This window comes from Bicyclus anynana, chromosome 14 (genome assembly GCF_947172395.1).
Source record: "Bicyclus anynana chromosome 14, ilBicAnyn1.1, whole genome shotgun sequence".
NCBI lineage: Eukaryota > Metazoa > Arthropoda > Insecta > Lepidoptera > Nymphalidae > Bicyclus > Bicyclus anynana.
Window position 1 is genome coordinate 4297852 of NC_069096.1, and position 25904 is coordinate 4323755.

Here is a 25904-nt window from a genome sequence, read left to right on the forward strand (position 1 = left end):
ATGTTTTTACACATTAACGTGAACGTGCACTCACCAGCTGGTGGAACCGTTTGTCTGCTGGGTTTGCCATAGTAACGTGTTAGTGCACAGCCGTGACAGCATGCATTAGTAAGGGTTACGGCGCTGAAATGAAACGTGCCAGGCGACTCATTAACAATTAGTAGTTTTAGAAATACTTCAGATATGATTTGTTCATTGTCTGCTATATTCAATAACTCAGTCGCTTTCAGAGAATAAAGTGATAAAAGCCACTCAACATTTTGTTATAATAATTACCCACCATCGATCTTCTATTAAAAAAAGTGGATGCACAATCGGCGACCAAAAAATGTCCCCACTCAGTGACTGCCAAACACAACTTCTTGGCACTCAATTTAAGTAGTCGCATTTGCAAATTCAACCTTAAACTTAAAGCTTAAGGTTGAATTTGCTCTGAATTTGGGATTTTATTGAATATTGGACTATATTTAAAGGCCTTCAGGTATAATTTTCTTTACCAATAATTCTAAAACTGTCAAAGCATAATTGGCCAGTTTTTAAGTGAAGTTTTATATTATAGTGAGTCCTTTTATTATAGAAGATTAATGTTACCCACCTAATAAAATGTTCGTGTAAAATTTAGTACATTTTACAACAACAATCTTCGTTCACTTTAAGTTTTGAAAGACACCGAGTTAACGAATAACCTAGCAGTTTGGAGCATCAGAGTATGATCATTGATCAACTTAACATTTAAGATGTGGGTTAGAAGCAGGTGTTAATTTGTTTTTAATGGATATTGATAATGATATCAAGAATTTTATTTTATGATTTGGCATATCTATTTACAATATTAACATGAAACAGCAATATTACAAAGAAAATATGTAAATAATATTTATACGTATTTAAGAAAATCGAGCACACTTTAAATATATAAATATTTACTAACATAAGACTTATAAAAATGCATATTTCTAAAATAGGTATGCATATATTTATGTTGGATTTGAATCTGCGAAATACCACTGAATGATGGTTTTATACAAATTATAAATGAATATACAAAATTTACAGAATTAAATGGTTTTAGAAAGTTGGTTTACAAATGAGTTAAAAAACATGCAAATTGCAGTGCAGGTCACGTCACATAAAAAGAGCATTTTAAAAACTGTATGTTTAAATTAATTAATTAACTCCTTTTATGTGATATCAAAATGCATGAAAGGTATTTTGTTAACTTATTTAAGACTGACTTTCATTTGATGAACACACGCTTTACCCTGGCGTTTTATTGAATTATTACCTGAAACAGAAACAAAAAAAATATTCATTAAAAATATAAATAACTACAATCTAACTAAAAATTTCATAAATATTGGCTGTTGAAGAGATATTTTAAAAATACAAGATGTGTTTTTAAACAAAACTAAAATCACCTTTACAGAACATTGCTATTTCTATGTTATCCCTATTATACAAGTATTTTAACAACAAACTATACTGTTGTAGTATCAATAACTAACAAAAAATATGTGTGTACTATGCTTATTTCAGAGCGCTGTGATAGCCCAGTGGATATGACCTCTGCCTCCGATTCCGGAGGGTGTGGGTTCGAATCCAGTCCGGGGCATGCACCTCCAACTTTTCAGTTGTGTGCATTTTAAGAAATTAAATAACACGTGTCTCAATCGGTGAAGGAAAACATCGTGAGGAAACCTGCATACCACAGAATTATCTTAATTTTCTGCGTGTGTGAAGTCTGCCATTCCGCATTGGGCCAGCGTGGTGGACTATTGGCCTAACCCCTCTCAATCTGGGAGGAGACTCGAGCTCAGCAGTGAGCCGATTATGGGTTGATGACGATGACGACGATGCTTATTTCATGATAAAAGATCTATGCGGTTTTGTATAATAAATAATTTAGATTTAGCACATGTACTTCATATCCGGATAGGTGCTCAGTGCATCATGCATGAATAAACAATACTTAATTGTTTCTCATTCACCCTAACGATTTACGCCATAAACGTATGTGTAATGGTGTTGTAATATTGTTCTAATTAACATTGCTGCAAGTGGTAGAGAAAAATAGACCTTAATGTGCATAGAACACGATCAAGTATAGCTTGGCGGTCGAAATTAACATACTACTGGGCCTGTAGCCGTATGGCACGACGACTCTTTTTCTACAAACGATAACGCTTCAAAAAAAATAACTTGATCACGTGACGATAAAATTGACAAATGTCACGATAAAAAAGACAAATGTCATTTCCATTTTCTATTTTCTAATTTTCGAAGCGTCTACGATTGTAGAAAGATAATCGACGAGACACATGGCTATATTTCGAGCGCCCGCGTTCGCGCCGTCCTAGGAAATGAACAAAAACCAAGAATATACACTATATCAAAGTGTACTTTAAGAAGGGAATTGAGAATTTTCTTTATTCTCTACATGTGTGAAGTCTGCCAAAACACATTGGGGTGGTGGACTACTTAATGGTCTAACCGCTCTCATTCTGAAAGGAGACTCGTGCTCAACAGTGAGCTAAAAATGGGTTGCTAATGATTGTTGACGCATGTAACTGAACCCGTGCCTGTTAGACTATTATCGCCCTTTCTAACCTTATTTTAATATAAATCTATGGGATGAACAGTGATGCCTTTGTTTTATAGAGTTTTTTTTTTTAATCTACTCGTTAACCACGTAAGTATCTCTTGATGTTTTCTATGGCACTTTTCTATAGATCTTTTAATTCTGAACAACTTAAAGCGCTTAGGACAACAAAAGCTTAAGTGTACTTATTCCCACTCGTCTTTTGTGATGCTGTGATGAGTAAGACCCGTGCTGACTATACAGTTCAATATCTCTTTTGTTTCGCTTATTACCCACTACTCGACGCCCCGCGGTTCCCGTTCCCGTGAGAATACGGGGATAAAATATAGCCTATGACACTCACAAATAACGTGGCTTTTCAGTGGTAAGGAATTTTCAAAATCGATTCAGTAGATCCAGAGATAACCGCTACAATATCACAAAGTTTATCACTTTATAATATTAGTATTAGAATTAAAAGTATATATAGTATAGATTAGTAGTAGAAGTATAAATCTCCAACAGTCATACACGTCGCGTTTTTTAACCAACTTTAATAAAAGGAGGTACTGCATAATTGATGAGTTCCTTAATGATAAAAATGCTTGGAGGCCATTGGATCAGCTTTTACCTGCACACACGAAGTAAAACTAAAAGAAATTTAAATGATGTTAATAATTGTAAATTATTATAATAATGTATGACATTTTTCAGAAGAGCAACTGTTGGGTTTTTTCTCGGCTGAACCTGCCTTCTGGTGGTAATCTTTACAAATAGTCAAACTTAACGTTTTTAAAATTGCTTGTAAACTAAGACTACTTGAAAGAAACGAATTTTGAATTATAATTTCGGTAGGGAGATAGTTTATAGTTAGTAGACGTCCACTAAGAACGGATTATGCGAGAGGGTTAAGTAGGTTTAAGGGCGAACGAAGTCGCGGTCATCCGCTAGTTCCTTACATATCTCTCAATTTGGCGTGATGGTAAATGATGAGGTCAAATAACCAAGGGTTCAAATGATAAATAATACGCAGACAATAATAAAAACACGGGCAGTCGCGAGTTAATCCGGAAACAACACTTTAGGAGCTCTCATCTGCACTGGCCCGTATCCCATTGGAGTTAAATGACAGGCCATGTGCGTGTTCGAACGCTTACAACTGAGTTCCGAAATAAAGGAGAGAAAAAATTGTCTCTCCTTTGATAGCATGGGTACGGTGACAGTCGCCTGTATGACGTTCATAATACGTGAATCGCGGCAAACTTTCAAGAGTGAAACGAACTGTCACCCGCACCATTTTACATGAAACAAACTCTAGTCAACGCTCCGCGGTTTCACCCGTCTCCGTTCCCGTGACCGTATTCTCACGATAAAATATAGCCTATGATCATTGACCTCTTAAAAAGGGGTGCCTATAACACTTAAAAAACGTGGCTTTCTACTGGTAAAAGAATTATCAGAATCGGTTTAGTAAATCCCCCCAACAATACCACAAACTTTACCTCTTTATAATATTACTAGCGGACGCCCGCGACTTCGTCCGCGTAAAGATTGATGTAAACTTCTCTACCTCTACCTTACCCTGCTCGTAAACCTACCCAACCCTACCCTACCCCTACCTTACTCCTACCCTACCGCTAATGCTTACCCTTCCTTCCCCCCACCTTACCCTACCCTAACCCTACCCGTATCCTATCCATACCCTATCCTACCCTACCCCTAATCTACCCCTACCTTACTCCGACCCTACCGCTAACCCTAACCCTTCCCTACCCCTACCTTATCCCTACCCTAACCCTACCCTACCCGTACCCTACCCCTATCCTACTCCTCCCCTACCCTATACGTTCCATATCCTTCCCCTACCTCTACCTCGCCCCTACCCTACACTACCCCTACCTTATCCGTACCCTACCTTATCCGTACCCTACCCTACCCTACCCTACACTTTCCCTAAATTACCCCTACCCTACCTCTATCCTACCCCTTCCCTACCTCTATCCTATCCCTACCCTCAGCAAAATTGGTCCAGCCTTTTGTGCGTGGTGCAATGACCAAAAGACTATAATTTCCCAAGCGACTTCTATGCTAATACTATAAAGAGGTAAAGTTTGTGTGGTTGTCGGGGGTAATCTCTGGATCTACTGGACCGATTTGGAAAATTCTTTTACCAATAGAAAGCTACATTATTTGCGAGTGTCATAGGCTATGTTAGGTCCTCATATTCATACGGGAACGGGAACCACGTAATTGAAACCGCGGGGCGTCATATAGCGGCATTTCTTCGACTTTCAGAAATTTTGTATTATCTCCGAAACTATATAACTAATTAACATACTGTAAAGGGCAAATCTTATCTCTATAATATCCTTGTGATTATTAAATCATTTATTTTGATAAGGATTTAAGTTTAGTTGTGTAAATAATGACGTAAACCTTAGTTTAAAATTTAAATAATTTATTAAAGTACTAAAGGTACTATATCTGCTAAAATATAAAAGATAGATATATGGTGTCGCGGACTTTTTTGTAGAACTTTTAAAGGTTCAAAAAGCCTCCATACATTTATTTCAGTTATGCGCAATGGTTGAGGCAGCGCATGCGAATAAGTAAGTATTTCGGTCTGACCTGTAAGAGAAAACCCGCGATATCTCAGTAGTTATATATGATAGAAATATAAAATATAGCCTATAGCACTCCCCGATAACGTAGCATTCTACTGGTGAAAGAATTTTTAAAATCGGTCCAGTAGTTCCGAAGATTACCCCATTTCAAAAAATTGTTACAAACTTACAAACTTACAAACTTACAAACTTTACCTCTTTATAATATTATTACTAGCGGACGCCCGCGACTTCGTCCGCGTAAAAATCGATGTCAACTTTCAACCCCTATTTCACATTCTATTTTGCAAGTTTTATAACTTATACAGTTATACCTAATAAATAGTCCACTTGTCATTTTACATTTACAAATGTACCTAGAAAAATTAAGGACTTTCCGTACAAAATTTCTACCCCTACTTCACCCATTTCTGATTTTGTTTTCGCGACAAAAAGTATCCTATTATCCTTCTACGTATTATGGTCTCAAATCGTCTTAAGTATCATTTGAATTCATTCTGTAGTTTCAGCGTGATGCCCGGTCAAAAAAAAGGCAGACAGACAGACAAAGAAGTCGGTTCAAAATAGAAAATAGGCTTCAGTATCGATCCCCTACCTCTACCGTACTCCTACCCTACCCGTACCCTAACTGTATCCTACCCCTACCCTACCCTACCCCTACCCTACCCGTAATCTTCCCTTTCCCTACCCCTTACCCTACCCCTACCCTACTCTTACCCTACCCCTATCCTACCCCTACCCTACCCCTACTCTACTCCTACCCTACCCCTACCCTACTCCTTACCTACCCTACCCCACCCTACCCCTAACCTACCCCTACCCTACCTCTACCCCTACCTACCCTTACACAACCCCTACCCTACCCGTACCCGTACCCTACTCTACCCTACCCTATACCTTCCCTACCTTACCCCTACCCTTAGCAAAATCGGTCCAGCCATATCAGCGTGGTGCGATGACAGAGGGAAATAGAGACTTCTATGCTAAAATTATAATAAGGTAAAGTTTGTGTGGTTGTCGGAGGTAATCTTTGGATCTACTGGACCGATTTGGAAAATTGTTTTACCAATAGAAAGCTACGTTGTTTGCGAGTGTCATAGGCTATGTTTGATCCCCATATTCACACGGGAACGGGAACTACGTAATTGAAAGCGCGGGTCGTCATGTAGCGGAAATTCTGCGTCTTTTAGAAATTTTGTATTATCTCCGAAATTATTTAACTAATTAACATACTATAAGAAGCAAATCTTATCTCCATAATATCCTTGTGATTATTAAATAATTTATTTTGATAAGGATTTAAATAAAGTAGCATAAATAATGACGCAAACATAAGTATATAAAATTAATAATTTTTAAAACACAAAAGGTACTATATCTGCTAATATATAGAAGATAGATATATGGTGTCGCGGATTTTTTTGTAGAACTTTTAAAGATACATAAAGCCTCCATACATTAATTTCAATTTTACACAATGATTAAGGCAGCGCATGCGAATAAGTCTGCTTGAGAGGATTTTCGGTCTGACCTGTATGACAAAAACTGTGTTAACTCGGCTAATATATATGATACCAATATAAAATATAGCCTATAGCACTCCCCGATAATGTAGCATTCTACTGGTGAAAGAATTTTTGAAATCAGACCAGTAGTTCCGAAGATTACCCCTTTTAAAAAATGTGACAAACTTACAAACTTACAAACTTTACCTCTTTATAATATTAGTATAGAGTATAGATAGTATAGATATAGATTATTGTTTTTAACAAAATTTATTATAATAGGAAATTATACAAAGCAATGCCTGAAAGGTGGCTGTTTCGGTGGAGCGCTACTGATGGATCTGAAAGATGATTGAACACGCTTTCTAGAACCAACTTCCTTCTACGTTGTTCTGACAAAATTGAAGTTATACAAAGGGCGGAAAAGAAATCTAAAAGTCGAAAGTATAAGCGCTACCGGTATCAACTAACGTTGTTTATCAAGTTAATGCCTTACTGTAGCCATGTTTCGTGTAATTGAAGCAAGAAATATGTTATTTGTCGCGTTGGTGGTTAAGAATTATCTATACTAATATTATAAAGCTGAATGGTTTGTTTGATTGAACGCACTAATCTAAGGAAGTACTGGTCCGATTTGAAAAATTCTTTCAGTGTTAGATAGCCCATTTATCGAGGAAGGCTATGGGCTATATACTATCCCCGTATTCTTACGGAAACGGGAACCACGCGGGTGAAACCGCGCGGCCTTAGCTAGTTATAACATAAAATCCATATTAGCAGAGTTAAGTTTGAAAACAAATATTTAATAGAAACCGACAACTGTTGATTTCCCCACCGCCCCGACCCTTACTATTGTTTTACACAATGTCCATTGTATTATGAATGAAATGCCAGTAACGCTGAGAATCTACGAAGTTACTTTCAATCCGCAGCAGTGGGACGTTTGTCTCAGTTTTCAACGGTTTGCGTAGCCTACGCGATAGCAGTAAAGCGGCTAATGTGGGCGAAAAGTAAGTGGTAACTCGAACGTATAACCTGTATATTTAGCTTAGTTTTTGATCCCGTGGGAAGTCGAGGACAAAAGCCTTTGAGATTTGAGATCATGGTCAAATGCGAGCCTATATTACTCGTTGATAATGTAGCTTTCCACTGGTAGCTCCGCAGTTAAGAGACCAGATTTAAACACAAAAACAATAGTTCGATCCCCAACCATTCGACGATTTCGTAACGATTCTTAGCATGAGCTTCACGCTTAGTTAGTGGGGATAGGGGAACGTTAATTACATGCATGCTCATATATCTTAAATCTTAGTATAAGTACATATAATAACCTTTCGCATTTATATATTAAGAATTAAGAAAGCTACATCATCACAAAATCTCGAAAATCTCTTTGACGTACAAAGATGAAATTTGGCAGGGAGGTAGTTTATAGTTAGTAGGTGTCCGCTAAGAACGGATTTTTCAAGAGGGCTGGATTATGGAAGTCTAAGGGCGTACGTTGTCGCGGGCGTCTGCTAGTTCTTTATGGTGTGAAATGGTGTGTTCGTACTTGGATTCTAAGGCTTGCTTGAAAAGCCAAAAGTATGTACATAAGTATACCAAAGAGTACATCAACTGCGTATTATTCGCGCTCACTGTAAATCTGTAAATCTGTGAGATCTCAGCCTAAAAAACAATCCATTATACTGTTTTTTCCGTTGCATTATGTTTTGTTATCTTACCACGAGAAAAAGCGACGGATATAATTGAAAGTTACTCGTAAACTGTTTTTAATTAAATGTTTGATGAACGAATTAACAAAGTCATACAATTCACTCGGTATTGTTCGTAAGATTGCCTGTTTTCTTTTTTGATTCCGGAAATGGTAGTCTTTGTTTGTTCGGCCGTTGAAGTAAACTGCTCCAAATTTAGAGCATTGTTTACCCAATTGTGTTGAGCGAGTTCCCCGTTTTATACAATTTGAAAATTAAACTAAGTGCTCAAGAATTTTCGTGTATGTAATAAATCATTTGTTTACTTACCAACACTTTTATTAACACAAAAAGAGGCGTGTTATAAATTTGACGTGTCTGCCTATTTGTCAATCTGTCAGTCTGTCTGTGGCACCATAGGTCCCGGACGGTAGAAGCGATTTCAATTTAGTCTTCTTTTTATATGAAAAAGGTGACTTACGGGCGAGTGTTCTTAGATATGTTTGATTAAAATCGGTTGAGTCGTTTAAAAGTTGTGGGGGTTGAAAGTGGGGAAGAACAACCGAATGTTTGCAAATAAACTTGAGTGAGTCTCAAATTAGAAAGTGCTCTGAAAAAGAATATTGATGACTTCGGGGGTTTTCAAAATTTTAAATACTGGCGTCCACTAATCCGCATCGTACGCATCGCATTAAACGGATTTTTAATTTTACGGTAGATAAAATCCGTACGATGCAGATCAGTGGACGCACTTGTGTGACTTTCGACAATCCGTTTGATGCGATGCATCCAATACGATGTACGATGTAGATCTGTGGACGCCTGCCATTAAACCGCTTCGTCTTCGTCTCGTTTAACTCGTAAATCATCAATAGTTTAGGATATAGAGTAATAACAAATAATGACCATGTAGTCTTTTGTATGGTGGTGGTAATCTAAAATAGGGACAGTTACCCTGGACTGCTTAACATGTACCTAGGTACCAAAATACCGGAACGCTAAATCGTCTGTCAGTACATCTTTGCTACAAGATTGGATATTACTTAGACATGCTTGAAACCTACCACCAAACCAGACCAAAGCCAGTTTGAAAAACATGGATACCTAAATTCATCGAGAACATCAGAGTATATAAAAACACACGAGTGTAATGTGCTGCCCACACAGAAACAACTCAGCACTGCAACAGAGAAGTGGTCAAAATTATGCATCGATATAGAATAAGTAACGCTGCCGATCCGAATATTTTCGGATTACAAATCTGGAAATAAATTATAATCTGTGCTACTCCCATAAAGGAGACGAATGTAGTGGTGCATCTAATGGTAAAATCTGTCTAACGGATCCGTCCGTACGTTATTGAGACTTACTCGTAATATACATACGCTCCTCTTTCGGCAGATGGTTACAAACAAAAAGATATACATAAAAGTATTAATAACGCGCTACAATAATCGTACAGTATCAACATACAACGCAACGTTGTTCAAAATCTTTTCCAGTGTTTGTATTAGCATAATGTATTCAAAAGAATATCATGTTAACGCTGAAGCTCGCTCAAGCCGCATACTTCAATGACCGCTCCGGTCAAGCTGTAGGCAGTGGGTACGCAGAACATGTGCGACCGTTACGAATATCATTCCGACACGCATATTTGCTACGCTGCCCACGAGGCGCTTGCAGATACCACAGCTTAGCGTTTATACAGAAGATCTTAATAAAAAAATATTTTCAAAAATCTTAATAAGTGACATTATCTTCTCCAAATTTCAAAAGAACAATTGAAATATTTTCTAACGGCACTGTTGCACTGTCTCCTAAGGTATGATAACTTCAAGGTCGTCCAACGTCCTAAGCTAAGGTCTGAGTCTCAACTCTCACAGGAGAAGTCCTTTACGAAAGACGTTCGGTTCTCGCTTTAACTCTGGCAAAGCTCCTGCGCCTAGACTCAGCCATTGTTGGCTATTGCTGACTACTGTCATCATTATCATCATCATATCAGCCGATGGACTTCCACTGCAGGACATAGGCCTTTTGTAGGGACTTCCAAACATCACGATACTGAGCCAACTGCATCCAGCGAATCCCTGCGACTCGCTTGATGTCGTCAGTCCACCTGGTGGGGGGTCGGCCAACACTGCGCTTACTAGTGCGGGGTCGCCATTCCAGCACTTTGGGACCCCAACGTCCATCGGCTCTTCGCACTATGTGCCCCGCCCATTGCCACTTCAGCTTCGCAACTCGTTGAGCTATGTCGGTGACTTTGGTTCTTCTGCGGATCTCCTCATTTCTGATTCGATCACGCAGAGATACTCCTAACATAGCTCGTTCCATCGCCCGCTGTGTGACTCTGAGCCTTCTTATGAGGCCCATAGTTAGCGACCAAGTCTCGGAACCATAGGTCATCACTGGCAACACGCACTGTTCGAAGACTTTTGTCTTCAGGCACTGAGGAATTTCGGACGAAAAGATGTCGCGAAGTTTCCCGAATGCAGCCCAGCCGAGTTGGATTCGACGGTTCACCTCTTTCTCGAAATTGGACCTACCTAACTGGATCATATGTCCTAGGTATACGTATTCGTCTACAATTTCGAGTGCAGCGTTCTCAACTATAACTGGGTGGAGCGATACATGAGCATTACACATTATTTTTGGTTTGCCCATGTTTCATTCATGGGCTGTCATTGCAGAGATGCCGAATTGATTACAGGTATATCCAAGCGTTGAAGTGCTTGTACGAAAACGCCACTATGTCAGTCCGTATTCAGGATCAGACTACGAGGCCAATCCAGTTGCAGCGAGGAGTGCGTCAGGGAGATGTGATCTCTCCGAAGCTATTTACCGCCGCATTGGAAGACGTCTTTAAGCTTCTAGACTGGGGCGGACTTGGCATCAACATCAATGGCGAGTACATCACTCAACTGCGGTTCGCGGATGATGTAGTCATCATGGCACAGACTCTGGATGACCTTAGTGCCATGCTCAATGACCTCAGCCGCGTTTCTCAACAGGTGGGCCTGAAAATGACTACTGTATGACAAGTATTTTCTCTATTGTAGTCTCGTTACAATGGCTGCTTCGGTCAAACTATATCAATGACTTTGAAGTGCGTCAATGACCGTTCCAGATATAATTCCGATACGCATAATATGTGGCATTACTCAGACTCAGGTCCTACGTGTCATACACAACTACACAGTGTGTAAATGTGTTGAAATGCTTAACGATGTAATACAAAAATCGCAGTTTCCAAACTGTACGCTCGCTATGCTGTGGTTAAAACGTAACACTTATAATATCTAACCAAGAATCAGCGCATGACCGACTAATTTTTACTCATTATACTGTAATATGCAGTTGCAAGTTGCATCAGTCTGCGAGTATTACATTTTTAGTCAAGGTAGACGATACGGAAAGCAAAAACACTTTTTAATTACTGGATTTTTTTTATAAAACGTGGAATTTATAAGTAAAGAAGTACCTAGTAAAAAGTTAATGGTTTAATCACGCCAGTTATCGAATTTTGGCACATGATTTTTTGCAACTCTTCGTAGTTTATGTTGGTTTTTGTTGTTTGTTAATGTTTTTCTCCGAGAAAGACGAATATCTTAGCAATCCATGGATTCACCGTGCAGGCGGGTCCATCGCGTGTCAGAGAGAAAAACTCCGACAAAGTCCAGGAATTTCTTGACAATCTCGTTTACTTTACGAATAATAACTATAATATTATAGTTATTATAGACAAACCCACACACCTACACCTACAGAACAGAAAGGAGTGTAGGGTATGATGATAAAGGCCTCCCCCCCCATAAAGGGAAGGGAGAATTGGTACGAGTATGTCTGTACTGTTGTTTATTGTAATACTTATTAATGTTTGGCGACGGAAACAAACATTGCGGTAGTATTTATCTTGTAAAAGCGTTAGCTTTTAGCGATGTCTGGTCTGTGATCCTGACGAACTATTTATATATATTATTACAAAGAGCCAGTTTTTTTATAATGTATAGACCAGTGTTTGACTGCAATCAAGCCTAATGATGCAGCCTATGGTGGAATACGCTTGCATACTGTTGCTATGTATCAGTAGACTAGTTGACGCCGCGCGGTTTCACCCGCGTGGCTCTCGTTCCCGTATGAATACGTGGATAGTATATACCCTATAGCCTTCCTCGATAAATAGGCTATCTAACACTGAAACAATTATTGAAAACGGACCAGTAGTTCCTGAGATTAGCGCGTTCAAACAAACAAACTCATCAGCTTCATAATATTAGTTTAGAGTTCCATTTTATGGTTAATAGAGCACAAATTCTCATCATGCACACCAAGATATATATATATATATATTTAATAAGCATTATCGCCTGGCATATATCGCGTCGCGTTAGTTCCAGTGGATATGACCTCTGCCTCCGATTCCGGAGGGTGTGCGTTCGAATCCGGTCCGGAGAAGGTCCTCCAACTTTTCAGTTGTGTGCATTTTAAGAATGTAAATATCACGTGTCTCAAACGGAGAAGGCAAACATTGTGAGGATACCAGAGAATTTTCTTAATTCTCTGCATGCGTGAAGTCTGCGAATCCGCATTGGGCCAGCGTGGTGAACTATTGGCCTAACCCATCTCATTCTGAGAGGAGACTCGAGCTGGTTATTAATGATGGTTGTTAATATGGGTTGTTAATGATGGTGATGATATATCGCGATATATCATCATCATCATTATCATCAACCCATATACGGCTCACTGCTGAGCTCGAGTTACTAATTTTGAAGTGATTTCTCATACAAGCCGTATTTTATGATCACGGCACGTCAGTTATAGTACGGGTGTCGGGTGATACAACGGGATGTGAGACGGCAGTCGGCACGGACCAGCAACGGGAGCGGTGATTGCCCCCTCGCACAATATCCTACGTCCCGCAATCTGGGAGCGTTTTAACTCCATGTTATTACCGATATTATGAATAGCTTAATTATATTATTAACTAGGTGATGCCGCGCGGTTTCACTCGCGTGGTTCCCGTTCCCGTAGGAATATGGGGATAATATATAGCCTATAGCCTTCCTCGATAAATGGGCTATCTAACACTGAAAGATTTTTTCAAATCGGACCAGTAGTTCTTGAGATCAGCGCGTTCAATCAAACAAACTCTTCAGCTTTATAATATTAGAATAGACTAGCCGACTTGTTACTCTATGGTCCCATAATACTATGGAGATATAAAGTAACCTACGGCACTCACAAATAACATGGCTTTTACATTTACATTTTGCATTTCTGTATCGTTCTGAAAATGGGGACCAATTTCGGACATCTTTCGTGAACAGCTTTAAATTACTCTTTTTTTTTTTATTCTTTACAAGTTAGCCCTCGAAAACAAGCTCACCTGATGGTAAGTGATGATGCAATCTAAGATGGAAGCCGGCTAACTTGTTAGAAGAAGGATGAAAATCCACACTCCTTTCGATTTCTATACGGCATCGCGCCGGAACGTTTAATCGCTTGGCATTGAATCTTTGCCGGTAGGGTTTAATAAATTAAGAAAATCTCAATCGGCCCAGCCGGGGATCGAACCCAGGACCTCCGTCTTGTAAATCCACCGCGCAAACCACTGCGCCACGGAGGCCGTCAAAAGTTAATGAATAGGCCGGCCGAAATAACGCAACAAATTATAAAATCTGCATGTGGTATCATCAACGTATCAACGTTATAACGAGAAAAAATTTTAATAAGAAAATTCAACCGACTTCAAACTCAAAAATTAACTTAAACTAAAAAGCAAAAAATAACATCTTGCCTATGTGCTACCTTCTGATCAGTTTGAAGGCGGTGCCAAGCCAGTGATGTTTTAATTAAAACCGTTTAAGCTATTAATGAGACGTGCAATGGAGAAAATGTGATCTAAATACTCTACAGATACTCATATGTACTTTCTTTTTAACGTGTGGGAACAGACACAACGACCGAAGGACGGAAACCTTACACGAGATTGTAAACCACTTAACGCATTCATTATGTCTAATGTCTGAACTAAAGCAATACTGATTTATCTATTTATTCTAGCTGACCCGGCAAATGTTCGTCTGATACATCAATTTCTGTTATACCAAAATCGCGATGGTGGGGATAGGGTAGGGGTTGGCTGAAATTTGGAATGGAAATAGATTTCACTCTAGATTAACACATAGGCTCCTTTTTATCCCGGAAATCTATGGTTCCCGTAGGATTTGTGAAAAACTGAATTCCACGCAGACGAAGTTGCGGGCGTCCGCTAGTTATTTTTTTAAAAGAATAATGTTAAAGTTGCCAATGGAATTACTTAAGTGGGTAATAACGATAAACTTTTTACTAAGTCAATAGGCAGTTCGACATAATCATATTACCTGCTTAAGTAAAAGGTTAAGAATTTGTAGGGGTTCCTAACTAAAAAATAATGATATATTTTGGCTCAGTGGTAAATGCTGGGAAAGATTTTTACTCCATATTGGATGAGATGCTCTCAAACTCAAGAAATAGGATGCCCAAGATTCCACGCTAAGAAGAAGAAGATTGGATGAGTATGCTAATTAGGTTCTCACTCAATAGTTTCTTTGGTATTTGTTCTCCGTGATTGATTAAAATGCTATAGGTACTCGTAAATAGATTGCAGGGAATCCAAGGAATTGAATATCACGTGTCTCAAATGGTGAAGGAAAACCTGCATACCTGAAAATTCTCTTAATTTTTACGCGTGCTGGACTATTAGCCTAACCCCTCTCATACTGAGAGGTAAGTCATGCTCAAAAGTGAGCCTAAAATGGGTTAAAGGATACTCTAAGCAAAAAGGATTCGTAAGATCTATCCGTCACGTTCAGGTCACGGGGCACGAGTGACGTTAATTGCAATCACACAACAATGTTACGTCACGTGGAAATTTCTACAACTTAGTCACAGAAAACATATGACTTAGTTACAAGCTTCGCAGTCTTCTGTACCCCTGGCACCGACCTTTGATTTTTTTTAATACTACCTATATTAATAGTTGAGTAGCAGCACACCACGTCCTCGTGCCTACCTTAGTTGACGCCTTCTGCGTGCCACCAATACAATAGAACTAACACTAATAATTGTAATAGAACAAAAGCGAATAAAAATGTATGTAGAGTACTAGGTATCTATACTAATATTATAAAGAGGAAAACTTTGTTTGTATGTTTGTTTGTTTGTTTGTTTGTTTGTTTGTTTGTTTGTTTGTTTGTTTGTTTGATTGATTGTAATGAATAGGCTCAAAAACTACTGGACCGATTTTAAAAATTCTTTCACCATTCGAAAGCTACATTATCCACAAGTAACATAGGCTTAATTTTATTTTGGAAAAAAATAGGGTTCCGTAAGATATTTGGGTTTTTCGGACACAAGGTGTAAAAAATCAACGAGAAAAGTATGGTAGAGGTAGGTAGGATTAGGGTAGGGGTAGGGGTAGGCTAGGGGTAGGGTAGGGGGTAGATAGGGGTAGTTGAAAGTTTACATCGAGTTTGACGCGGACGAAGTCGCGGGCGTCGGCTAGTGTAGTATAAAGTTGGAAATCATCATGCATATAAAGTCATTGAATACAACATAACGGGAACAGATAGGTATAACCGATTGTGCCGCGCAGTGGGCACTGCGTGGGCGGATGCTTACAATCTGTATTATGACCAAAAGTGCTATGGCACACATGCATACAATACATATACATAATATTATCTACAATAAGATAGTTAATTCATATGAAAATATAAATAATATTAATTTCGCATAGTACCTACATGGAATACAGCGACACGAGATTGTTAATTTTGTACGTTTAAATAGTTAAAATCGCGCTCTCCCAAATCACATCGTCTAGAATAGTCTAGAAGCAATTTTAAAGTTAGTGAACTGGCAAACTGCACGTAAATAATTGAACGTAACGCGCCCCCAAGGCAATAGTTGCAAATGCCAGACTAGGTAAAGGCCACGCGGGCACGTCAGTTTAGCAGAGCATTGTAAATTGATAATGGGATTTAAAAAAAAAACAAATATAAATCTGATATTGTACTAGATGTTGTTTCTGACGGCCTCCGTGGCGCAGTGGTATGCGCGGTGGATTTACAAAACGGAGGTCCTAGGTTCGATCCCCGGCTGGGCAGATTGAGATTTTCTTAATTGGTCCAGGTCTGGTTGGTGGGAGGCTTCGGGCGTGGCCACCACCCTACCGGCAAAGACGTACCGCCAAGCGATTTAGCGTTCCGGTATGATGCCGTGTAGAAACCGAAAGGGGTGTGATTTTTCACCCTCCTACTACAGACTGCATCATCACTTACCATCAGGTGAGATTGTAGTCAAGGGCTTACTTGTAAAGAAAAAAAAAATTACAGTTTTTTCTATACAAAGTTGGTCATTTATTTAGGATGAAATTTTAGGAAGATAGGTAGGTAGTAGGTACTCTTACTAATAGGTACCTATTATAAACAGGTAACATTAGTTTTTGAAGTGATAACTTCTTATGGGAGGGTAAACCGCTTCCGCTTCGTAACGTAACGCGTTACAGCACCATTCTGTCTTGCTTCCCACATACGGCAGTTATCACTTCTCTCGAGCGTCCTAATGCTACCCACTCACCATCCAATAAAGTGATGTACATTTTAAAAAAATTGTTTTACCTATAGAAAACCACGTTATTAGCGAGTGTCATAGGCTATGTGTTGTCCCTGTATTCACACGGGAACGAGAACTACGCGGGAAACCGCGGCGTCTGCTAGTAGTACATAATACTTATTGACCTACAAATTACATTTACTTTTTTAAAGTTAAAAATATCATGATTGAATGATAAACTCCTATCTCACAGACATGATTCATTACATACATAATACCTATTTACATAGAATTATTACACATAAGCTATGATTTCATTTTTAAACTATGTAATTTTCAGACTTCTTTTCAATCTCAAGAAGGTTGTATTAAGTAAGTAATAATTGTATATTAAACAGATTTTAAAGTTATAAGTTATAGAGCTTTTTGATTCATATGAGAATACAGTCGAGAGCTAACAGTATATTTTATTCCCGTACTAGCGGACGCCCGCGACTTCGTCCGCGTGAAACTCGATGTAAACTTTCAACTACCCCTACCGTACCCCTACCCTACCCTACACCTACCCTAGTCCTAACGCCGCGGGTGAAACCGCTGGTCCTCGTCGTAAGTTATTATCCTACTAATATTATAAACGCGAAAGTTTGTATGGATGTTTGTTACTCTTTAACGCCGCAACTATTGAACCGATTTAGCTAAAATTTGGAATGGAAATAGTTTTTACTCTGGATTAATACATAGACTACTTTTCATCCCGAAAATATCCATGGTTCCCGAGGGATTAAAAAAAGTAAATTTCACGCGGACGAAATCGCGTTCGTCCGCTGGTAATCGATAATATGATATTGATTCGATTACATTCGCGGATTTTTAGAAAAGTTTGTATATATATACTTACCTACAGGTAATTTATAAAGTGACGTAGGCAACGACATTTTTTAATTAACATCATTAGACGTAGGTACATAATAATTATAATGTAGATATATGTACTACCAATAACTTATTAGTATCAATACCATGACTGCAGCAATAGCAACATCATTCTATCAATTATCACTTATTACACCTTTTCATTACGTAAATAAAAAATATCCTTTCAAAACTATACATATAATACACAGAAATATATACTTTTAACTATCGCAATCTAGTTTACATTACGGTTCATTCAACTGTACTCATATGTCGTATATCAAATTTCCACTCACCTGATCGTATCCAGAGGAAACTTTCGCAAGTATTTTAAAAATGAATAATAATTAAACGAGTATGTTTTGTAGTTGAAAGAGTTTAGTTTGGAATAGAGGAGAAACGGGCAGTGTCGAAGTGATAAGATACGCTCGCGTTGAGTTTCCACAACAATCGACTTTATCAAGCGAACGATAAGGCGAATCTTTTATCGAAATATACGTTTAACAGGTTTGTAGATTACTAGCCTACGCCCAGCGGTTTCACCCGCGTAGTTCCCGTTTCCGTGAGAATACGGGGATAAAATATAGCCTATGACACTCGCACTCAAAATCCTCCTACAACACCACAAAGTTTACCTCTTTCTCTTTATTATAATACCAACGCCCGCGACTTTGCCCACCCTTAGTCTCTTTAATCCGGCCCTATCGCAAAATCTTGCTGACTTTGCTTGGTGTTTTTCTCTCTACCACACGATGGACCCGGCACCTGCACGGTGAATCCATGGAATGCTAAGATATTCGTCTCGTAATCATAGGTGGTTTGAACAAATACCTGGTTAATTATAACACTAATGACTAAAATATCATAGAAAGAGAATGTTAAAAGGGAAAACCTCATGCATAGACTCTGTCAAACAAAGGAAACAAGACATTCAATATTTGGTGTCATGAAGAATGCTGTTTTTTCAGGCTCATGAGGTCATGAGAATTTGAAAATTATCTATCAGTAATCAATTTTATACTTTTGTTATAAAATTATAAAATGAGTGTGAGTTAAAAATTACAGCCTCAAGTTGTTACACATTGAGTAACCAGTTAGTTTTAAATATAATTGTTGAAAAAACGGTTGAGTGGTACTTAAAAAATATAGTAGTGTGGTGAGCAAAGGAGTTCTCATATCATAGGACTGGCTGTTGCACCTTTCACAGTGGCTTTCAAAGATAGAACATTATAAGTGGGCCGAGCGAACAGGGATTTATTGCCATTCAAGCCTGCTCTTCCAAGAATAGCCTACACCTTCCTGACCTCCATTTTGTGATATGAATATCTATTTATTTCTGATAATCAATATTAATATAATGTATAATTATAGCTGGCAGTTGTGTTATGTACACAAAACATAGTCAGAGATAATACCCACATGGTAAGTCTCCATCCGCAGATTTAGAGATCCATTATGATGAAGTGCTACTTATCAGAAGTATGTGTAGGATAAACTTATTTCTCAGAGTTATTGTACACTAAATTGTCTCATAAAGCTGGGTCCAGACGTGTGTAACTTGTAATGTGAGATTGCAAGCAATTTAACGGCAACAGTGTGGATGGAACACAAACTCAAAGCGAATTGTCTATGTAAATCTATTTCAAGAGCGGTTTCCAAAGCCGTCCAAATGTGCACTGCAAGCGCCTTTGTGTTAGGGCAAAAAACCAACATCCAATGGTTATAGTGTCTTCCACACATAGACTTTGCATTACATTCAATAACAGGAACAGGCTTCAGATTTCAGTCAAAGCCCGACAAGTTGAATAAAATAAATATATAAAAGTCAGTTTTAAAAGACATTCGGAACTTAGTCTCACCATGACTCATTTTATTCATAGTTAGTATTGTATGTTAAAAGTATAAATTCCTTATTATAGCAGCATTTTTAACAACTCAACAAATAGCCTAAAAATAGAATTACATTTTTTGGGTTCTTAGAGAGCAAGTTACGTAGCTATAATAGGCATGATATACAATATTTAAATATTATCTTTCTCAGTTAATTGATATTGCTTTGAAACATGATATCCTTGAAGACTACAAAACACCTCACTTACAAGCTACAACCATTGTATTGTACGATAATCATGGGTCACTTACTCTCTCAGCTGTTTACTGCCCCCCAAAACCAAACCCAAAGGAAACTCACTTCACAGAATATTTTAAAACGCTTGGAAATAGATACATCTGTGGTGGTGACTGGAATGCCAAAAACGTGCAATGGGGATCACGACTAACTCTACCTCGAGGCAGAGAACTTAATTCAAGTATTATCAAAAATAACCTCAGTATTTTAAGCGCAGGTGAACCAACTTACTGGCCTACAGATCCCAACAAATTACCGGACCTCTTAGACTTCTATATATATAAAGGGCTATCAAACTTGTATATAAGTATAGATAGTTGCTATGATAGTTGCTCAGACCATACACCAGTACTAAGTACGGTTAGTACATCAATAATTTCAAGACCCGCCAAAGAATGTCTATACAACAAACAAACTGATTGGTCAGCATTCAGAAAATATATTGATACTAATCTATCGCTAAAAGTTTCACTCAAAACGAATGACGACATCGATAAAGCAGCAGAAACCATAACAAACATGATACAAACTGCAGCATGGATTTCTACACCGGCTATAAGATACACGCCAGGTAGTAACAACTTACCCATGGATATCAAAAATAAGGTACTAGAGAAAAGGAGGCTCAGAAGAGTTTGGCATACTAGTCGTCATCCGTTGGACAAAAAGGCGCTAAACCTGGCAGCAGCGGAACTTACATCCTATTTAAAAGACGTAGAAAATGACACATTGAAACATAAACTGATTAATCTGTCTGCTTCGAAAAACAATGAATATTCATTGTATAGAGCCGTAAAGACTAACAAAGCTTCGCCAGTAACCATAAAACACCCACTAAAACTAGATAATGGTACTTGGGCCAGGAAAGATAATGAACGTGCGGAAGCCTTTGCCAAGTTTCTAAGTGAAGTTTTTACTTCAAATAACGGCGACCCAGACACTGATAGAGAAGTCGCAGAATTTCTGGATAGCGACCTTCAACTAAGCTTACCAATAAAAAGCTGCACCCCCAGAGAGGTCTGGAGAGTAATAAAAGAACTTGAACTTCACAAAGCTCCAGGATTCTGTTTAATAACGGCAGAGGTCTTACTACAACTTCCAAGAAAAGCGATTGTCTTTGTGACTCAGCTTTTTAATGGCATCTTGAGAACATCCCACTACCCGTCTATTTGGAAAATTTCGGAAATTATTATGATACCGAAACCTGGGAAGCCACCGCATCTAGTCACATCTTATAGACCAATAAGCCTACTACCAACATTGTCCAAGGTATTTGAAAAAATAACTCTGTCCAGACTCAAAACCATTCTTCATGAAAGGGAAATTATTCCCCAGCATCAATTTGGATTCCGAAGCCGACACTCCACTGTGGAACAGGTACACAGAATAGTCAAACAAATTAGAGAAGCCCTAGAAAGTAAACAATATTGCTCTGCTGTTTTTTTGGATGTTCAACAGGCTTTTGATAAGGTCTGGCACAATGGACTGCTCTTTAAAGCCAAACATTGCCTCCCACACAATTTCTTCATGTTACTGAAGTCATATGTCAATCAGAGAATATTTCGAGTGAAAATCAATGACGCATATTCGAACTTCCATGACAACATTCAAGCAGGTGTTCCCCAGGGTTCCGTTTTGGGTCCCACACTCTATTTATTATACACTGCAGATATTCCTATCTCAAACAGCGTACTCACCGCTACATTTGCTGATGATACAGCTGTATTGTGTAATAACAAAGACGCAAATATGGCTTCAAATATTCTACAAGTACACCTGAACAAGATAAATTCATGGATGATTAAATGGCGTATCAAAGCTAGTTCCACGAAGTCAACACATGTGACATTTACCTTGCGAATGGACGAATGTACTCCTGTTAAACTGGGACTTGATATTATCCCCCACAGTGACACCGCAAAATATCTTGGGATACACCTAGACAAAAAACAAACATGGAGAACGCATATAGTAAAAAAACGCGATGAACTAAATCAAACCTTCAGAAAACTTAACTGGCTTATGGGAAGGCATTCGCATGTCTCACTCAGTAATAAACTGCTCATTTATAAAACAGTAATAAAACCAGTGTGGACCTACGGCATTGAACTGTGGGGCACAGCCAAAAACTCAAACTTGGAAATACTACAAAGATTTCAGAATAAAGTTTTAAAAACCATCACAAATGCTCCATGGTTCACTAAGATATCGGAACTACATGAGTATCTTGACATAAAAACAGTAAAAGAAGAGGTTGAACTCAGATCAATGTGCTATAAAAATCGCATAAACACCCATGAAAATAAACTTGCTACTGCCCTCGGTCATCCAATAGATGTTAGAAGGCTAAAGCGCGCCTACATATGGGATCTCCTGTAAAACAAAAATTCAAAATAATAAGAATGTACAAATGTACAAATGAAATACAAAAAATTAACAAATAAAATAAATTAGCATGGCCTTCAATGGAAGGTCAGCTACACATGCCATGTAGTACCCACAAGCAATTTGCTTAAAGCTGTTGCAGCTGATTGCACAATAGTAATGAATTTAAAAAAAAAAAAAAAAGTTAATTGATATTTTCTGAGTTATTTCACAGTAAAGGAAGTTGTTCAGAAACTACCTACAGAATAGTACCACAACTTTAGGTTTTTTACACAACAATAATACTACTCAAAAAGGTTCTTTTAAGCGACACTTTTCGTTTCGATTCACATACATTTTATTTTTAATAATAAGCTTTACGGCTCTGGGTTCTAGCCCTTTTGAGTCCGGATTCACATACAACAAATTAATTATCACGGACCAATTATAGAAAGACCTGCCCCGCAAGACGTTATCTCTCTGTCAAACAACCAACGATCTAACGCGTTATCGATTGTATCGATGTTTCATTGTTGTAATCATTTTCGTCGTCTAAAAAGCTCCCTAATAATTCCGGTTTGTGTAGTAAGTAGTCAGTCAGTCAATGGCATGAAAAACGGTCAACAACTTCTAATTCACTAAAAGATGACGTGACGTTTAATTTGAAAATATTTCTATTTTATTTTTGTTATTCTGTACATGGCCCTTGATTTCAGTCTCACTCAGTAACTGATGTTCAGTCAGTAACTGATGATGCAATCTAAGATCGAAGCGGGCTAACTTGTTAGGAGGAGGATGAAAATCCACACCTCTTTCAGTTTCTACACGACATCGTACCGGAACGCTAAATCGCTTGTCGGTACGCCTTCGCGGTCGAAGCCTTCTACCAGCCAGACCTGAACCAATTAAGAAAACCTCAATCGGCCCAGCCGGGAATCCAACCCAGGACCTCCGTCTTGTAAATCCACCGCGCATACCACTGCGCCACGGAGGTCGTCAAAAACATAATTATAATTAATAATAAATTAAAACAATATATAAAAGAAAAATCGATTCTATTCTTCTAACGAACGAACGAACAGCAAAACATTGATTCATTAATTGAATATTCTGTGTACAGATTATAATTACTATTTATTCTTGTTAAATTTTTTCGATGTGTGAGTTTACCTCGTCCCCCTCTAAAAACGACAGACAATTTTGTTGCTGCATTTGGGTGCGATGCATTTCCATGTCTAATTCCTCTATGTTAATTAAATAGAGTTTGCAGAAATACAACACAAACGACATAAAAAAAACCTTAAATACCCCAAGCAGACATGAGTCACAAACCATTTTGAAAAACAAAGATTGAGTTTTATGGGTATTAATATGCATTTATAAAATTAAATAAGAGCTTTAATTAATTTTATAAATCGTATTATCGTATTATCATATCAAAAGAAGAAAGAAGTTGTAATTCAAATGATGTTTTCTTTTATTATAATGTGAATAAAATATTTTCATTTATTGCAGAATTACCTTAAACTATGATTAATTTTTTGATTTTGTATTAAGCGAAAGAAGATTTGAGATTTGACAGTTCACACTTCACAGCACAGAACACTACTTTATTTTTTGTCTGTGACTAATACTCCTACTTCACAGTATTCGTTAACTAAATCCAGTTTGTTGTGCGTATTTTCTTCCCTTATAATTTTTGTTATTTCGTTTTGTTCTCGTTTCGTTGTTATTGTTTATTATTGTTATTTGTTGTTCGTTTACTGTTTTTAATTTTATTTAGTTTAGTACGAAATTAAATTAGCACTTTAAATCTTAATATTTTACAAATAGAGGCCTAAATTGAAAAGTAGTGTCTTAACAAACTCATCAAATTCTACATAAAAACGTATATCTAACAATAACCCACACTACGAGAAAACGAGTAAAAACTACTTGTCAAGTTTTTAATTTACGCCTATAATCGCTTACATAATTTTCATAGTCAAGCTACAGTTTTCTATTAGTAATTGAGTTACAGATAGAAGGACAGACGGACATGGGTATGGGTATCTTCAAGTCAAGAGTGAATAGGCATCTTCTAGGCAAGTGCGTTCTACCAAAGGCTGCCTCATAGCTTACAATCTAGCGTACAGCTAAGCGGTGCTTGCTTGTACATAATAAAAAAACAAAACTATAAGGGTTCTTTATTGACCACGGAACCCTAAATATAAGTGAAACATTATCTGTTCGATAAATAACAGTTTATAGGAACATAAAATATAAAAAAAATTGTCTATCAAAGGAAGTTTTATTTCATGACAATATTCGTGAATAATGCTTTAGTAAAATGTTGAGCACCCCTGAATCATATGTTTTTGTTTATTTACATTGTTTAAAATACCTATCCGATCTGACTATAAATAACAACCTCCCATTCTTTTGGAGTATTCAACAATAATTGAAAGATAATTTTAATGTTGATGTTATGTTAACAACTTAAGAGTGTGGGCTGGAGAAACCTATTCAAGGTCTTAAAACTACAAGGATATCTATGAATGTTGGTCATGTCCATTGGTATTTTAACATTGGTTGGTATTTTAGCATACATACCTGAAACTTCTCAAACTGCTCACGCTCAGCATCCAAGCTGTTCTTCTTTAATTGAAGAACACGGGGTAAGGATAATGACGCCATATGATTTACACATACGAAGATCAAACTTTAGGAATGACAAAATAATTACGATCAAGATTTGAGACTGATGAAGTACTTATTTAAAAGAAAATACCAGCTCTAGCCTAGTATCCTGGAAACCACTATCACTGGATTATACAAATAAATTCGGAAAAAACTTTCGGTAAATCGTATTTATTTAACACAAAACAGTGCAAGACATCATCTCACGAAAATGAAAAAAATTAACTAACTCACAGACTCAAAACAAAAAATGTATTCTATGAGTGACAGAAGAAAAGAAACAGACTAATTATGTCACCACAGATAAACATCAAAAAGTCTAGACTGATTAGTATTGCCAGTTTATGGAGAATTCACAAATTACGGGAATTTCGGGACCATTGATCTTGGTATATAGGTATTTGTGACATTTTACCTCAAATTAGCTACACGTTAGATTTTATGAAAGAATAAACAAAATTATATGTGATAGTGTCATATTCTTTTTTTTTTTCTATAAAAGCCTTTTTCGATAAAAGGGCTATCTAACGCTGAAAGAATTTTTCATATCGGACCATATTTCTTAAGATTAGCGCGTTAAATCAATGAAACAAACAAACTCTTAAGCTTTATAATATTAGTATAGAAAAGCATAATCATTAAAGTATTATTTTTTTTATAAAAGAGTCTCTTGCTGGCTATTCTCAGCATAACCTGCCTTCTGAACCAGTGGTAGAGTCTTAACAAAGAGTCAAACTTGACGTTTCAAAAGTGCTTGTATAATAAGCCTTCTTAAAAAAAGGATTTTGATTTTGATTTTTGCAAATGATGTCAAGG

General features: G+C 37.6%; 1 protein-coding gene across 4 annotated transcripts in view; it reads right to left on the reverse strand.

Moving 5' to 3' along the window:
- Window positions 1–25295, reverse strand: part of LOC112048202 (huntingtin-interacting protein 1) — a 58445-nt gene extending 33150 nt beyond the window's left edge. For 2 of the 4 annotated variants that reach the window (XM_052885499.1, XM_052885497.1), the window contains exon 1: window positions 25002–25294. In XM_052885499.1, coding sequence (XP_052741459.1) covers window positions 25002–25085 — 84 coding nt within the window. In that variant the 5' untranslated portion in view covers window positions 25086–25294. Of the gene's footprint in view, window positions 1–34; window positions 124–25001 lie in introns of all 4 variants that reach the window. The other 2 variants (XM_052885498.1, XM_052885500.1) reach the window with 2 other exon arrangements.
- Window positions 25296–25904: the final 609 nt, after the last annotated feature.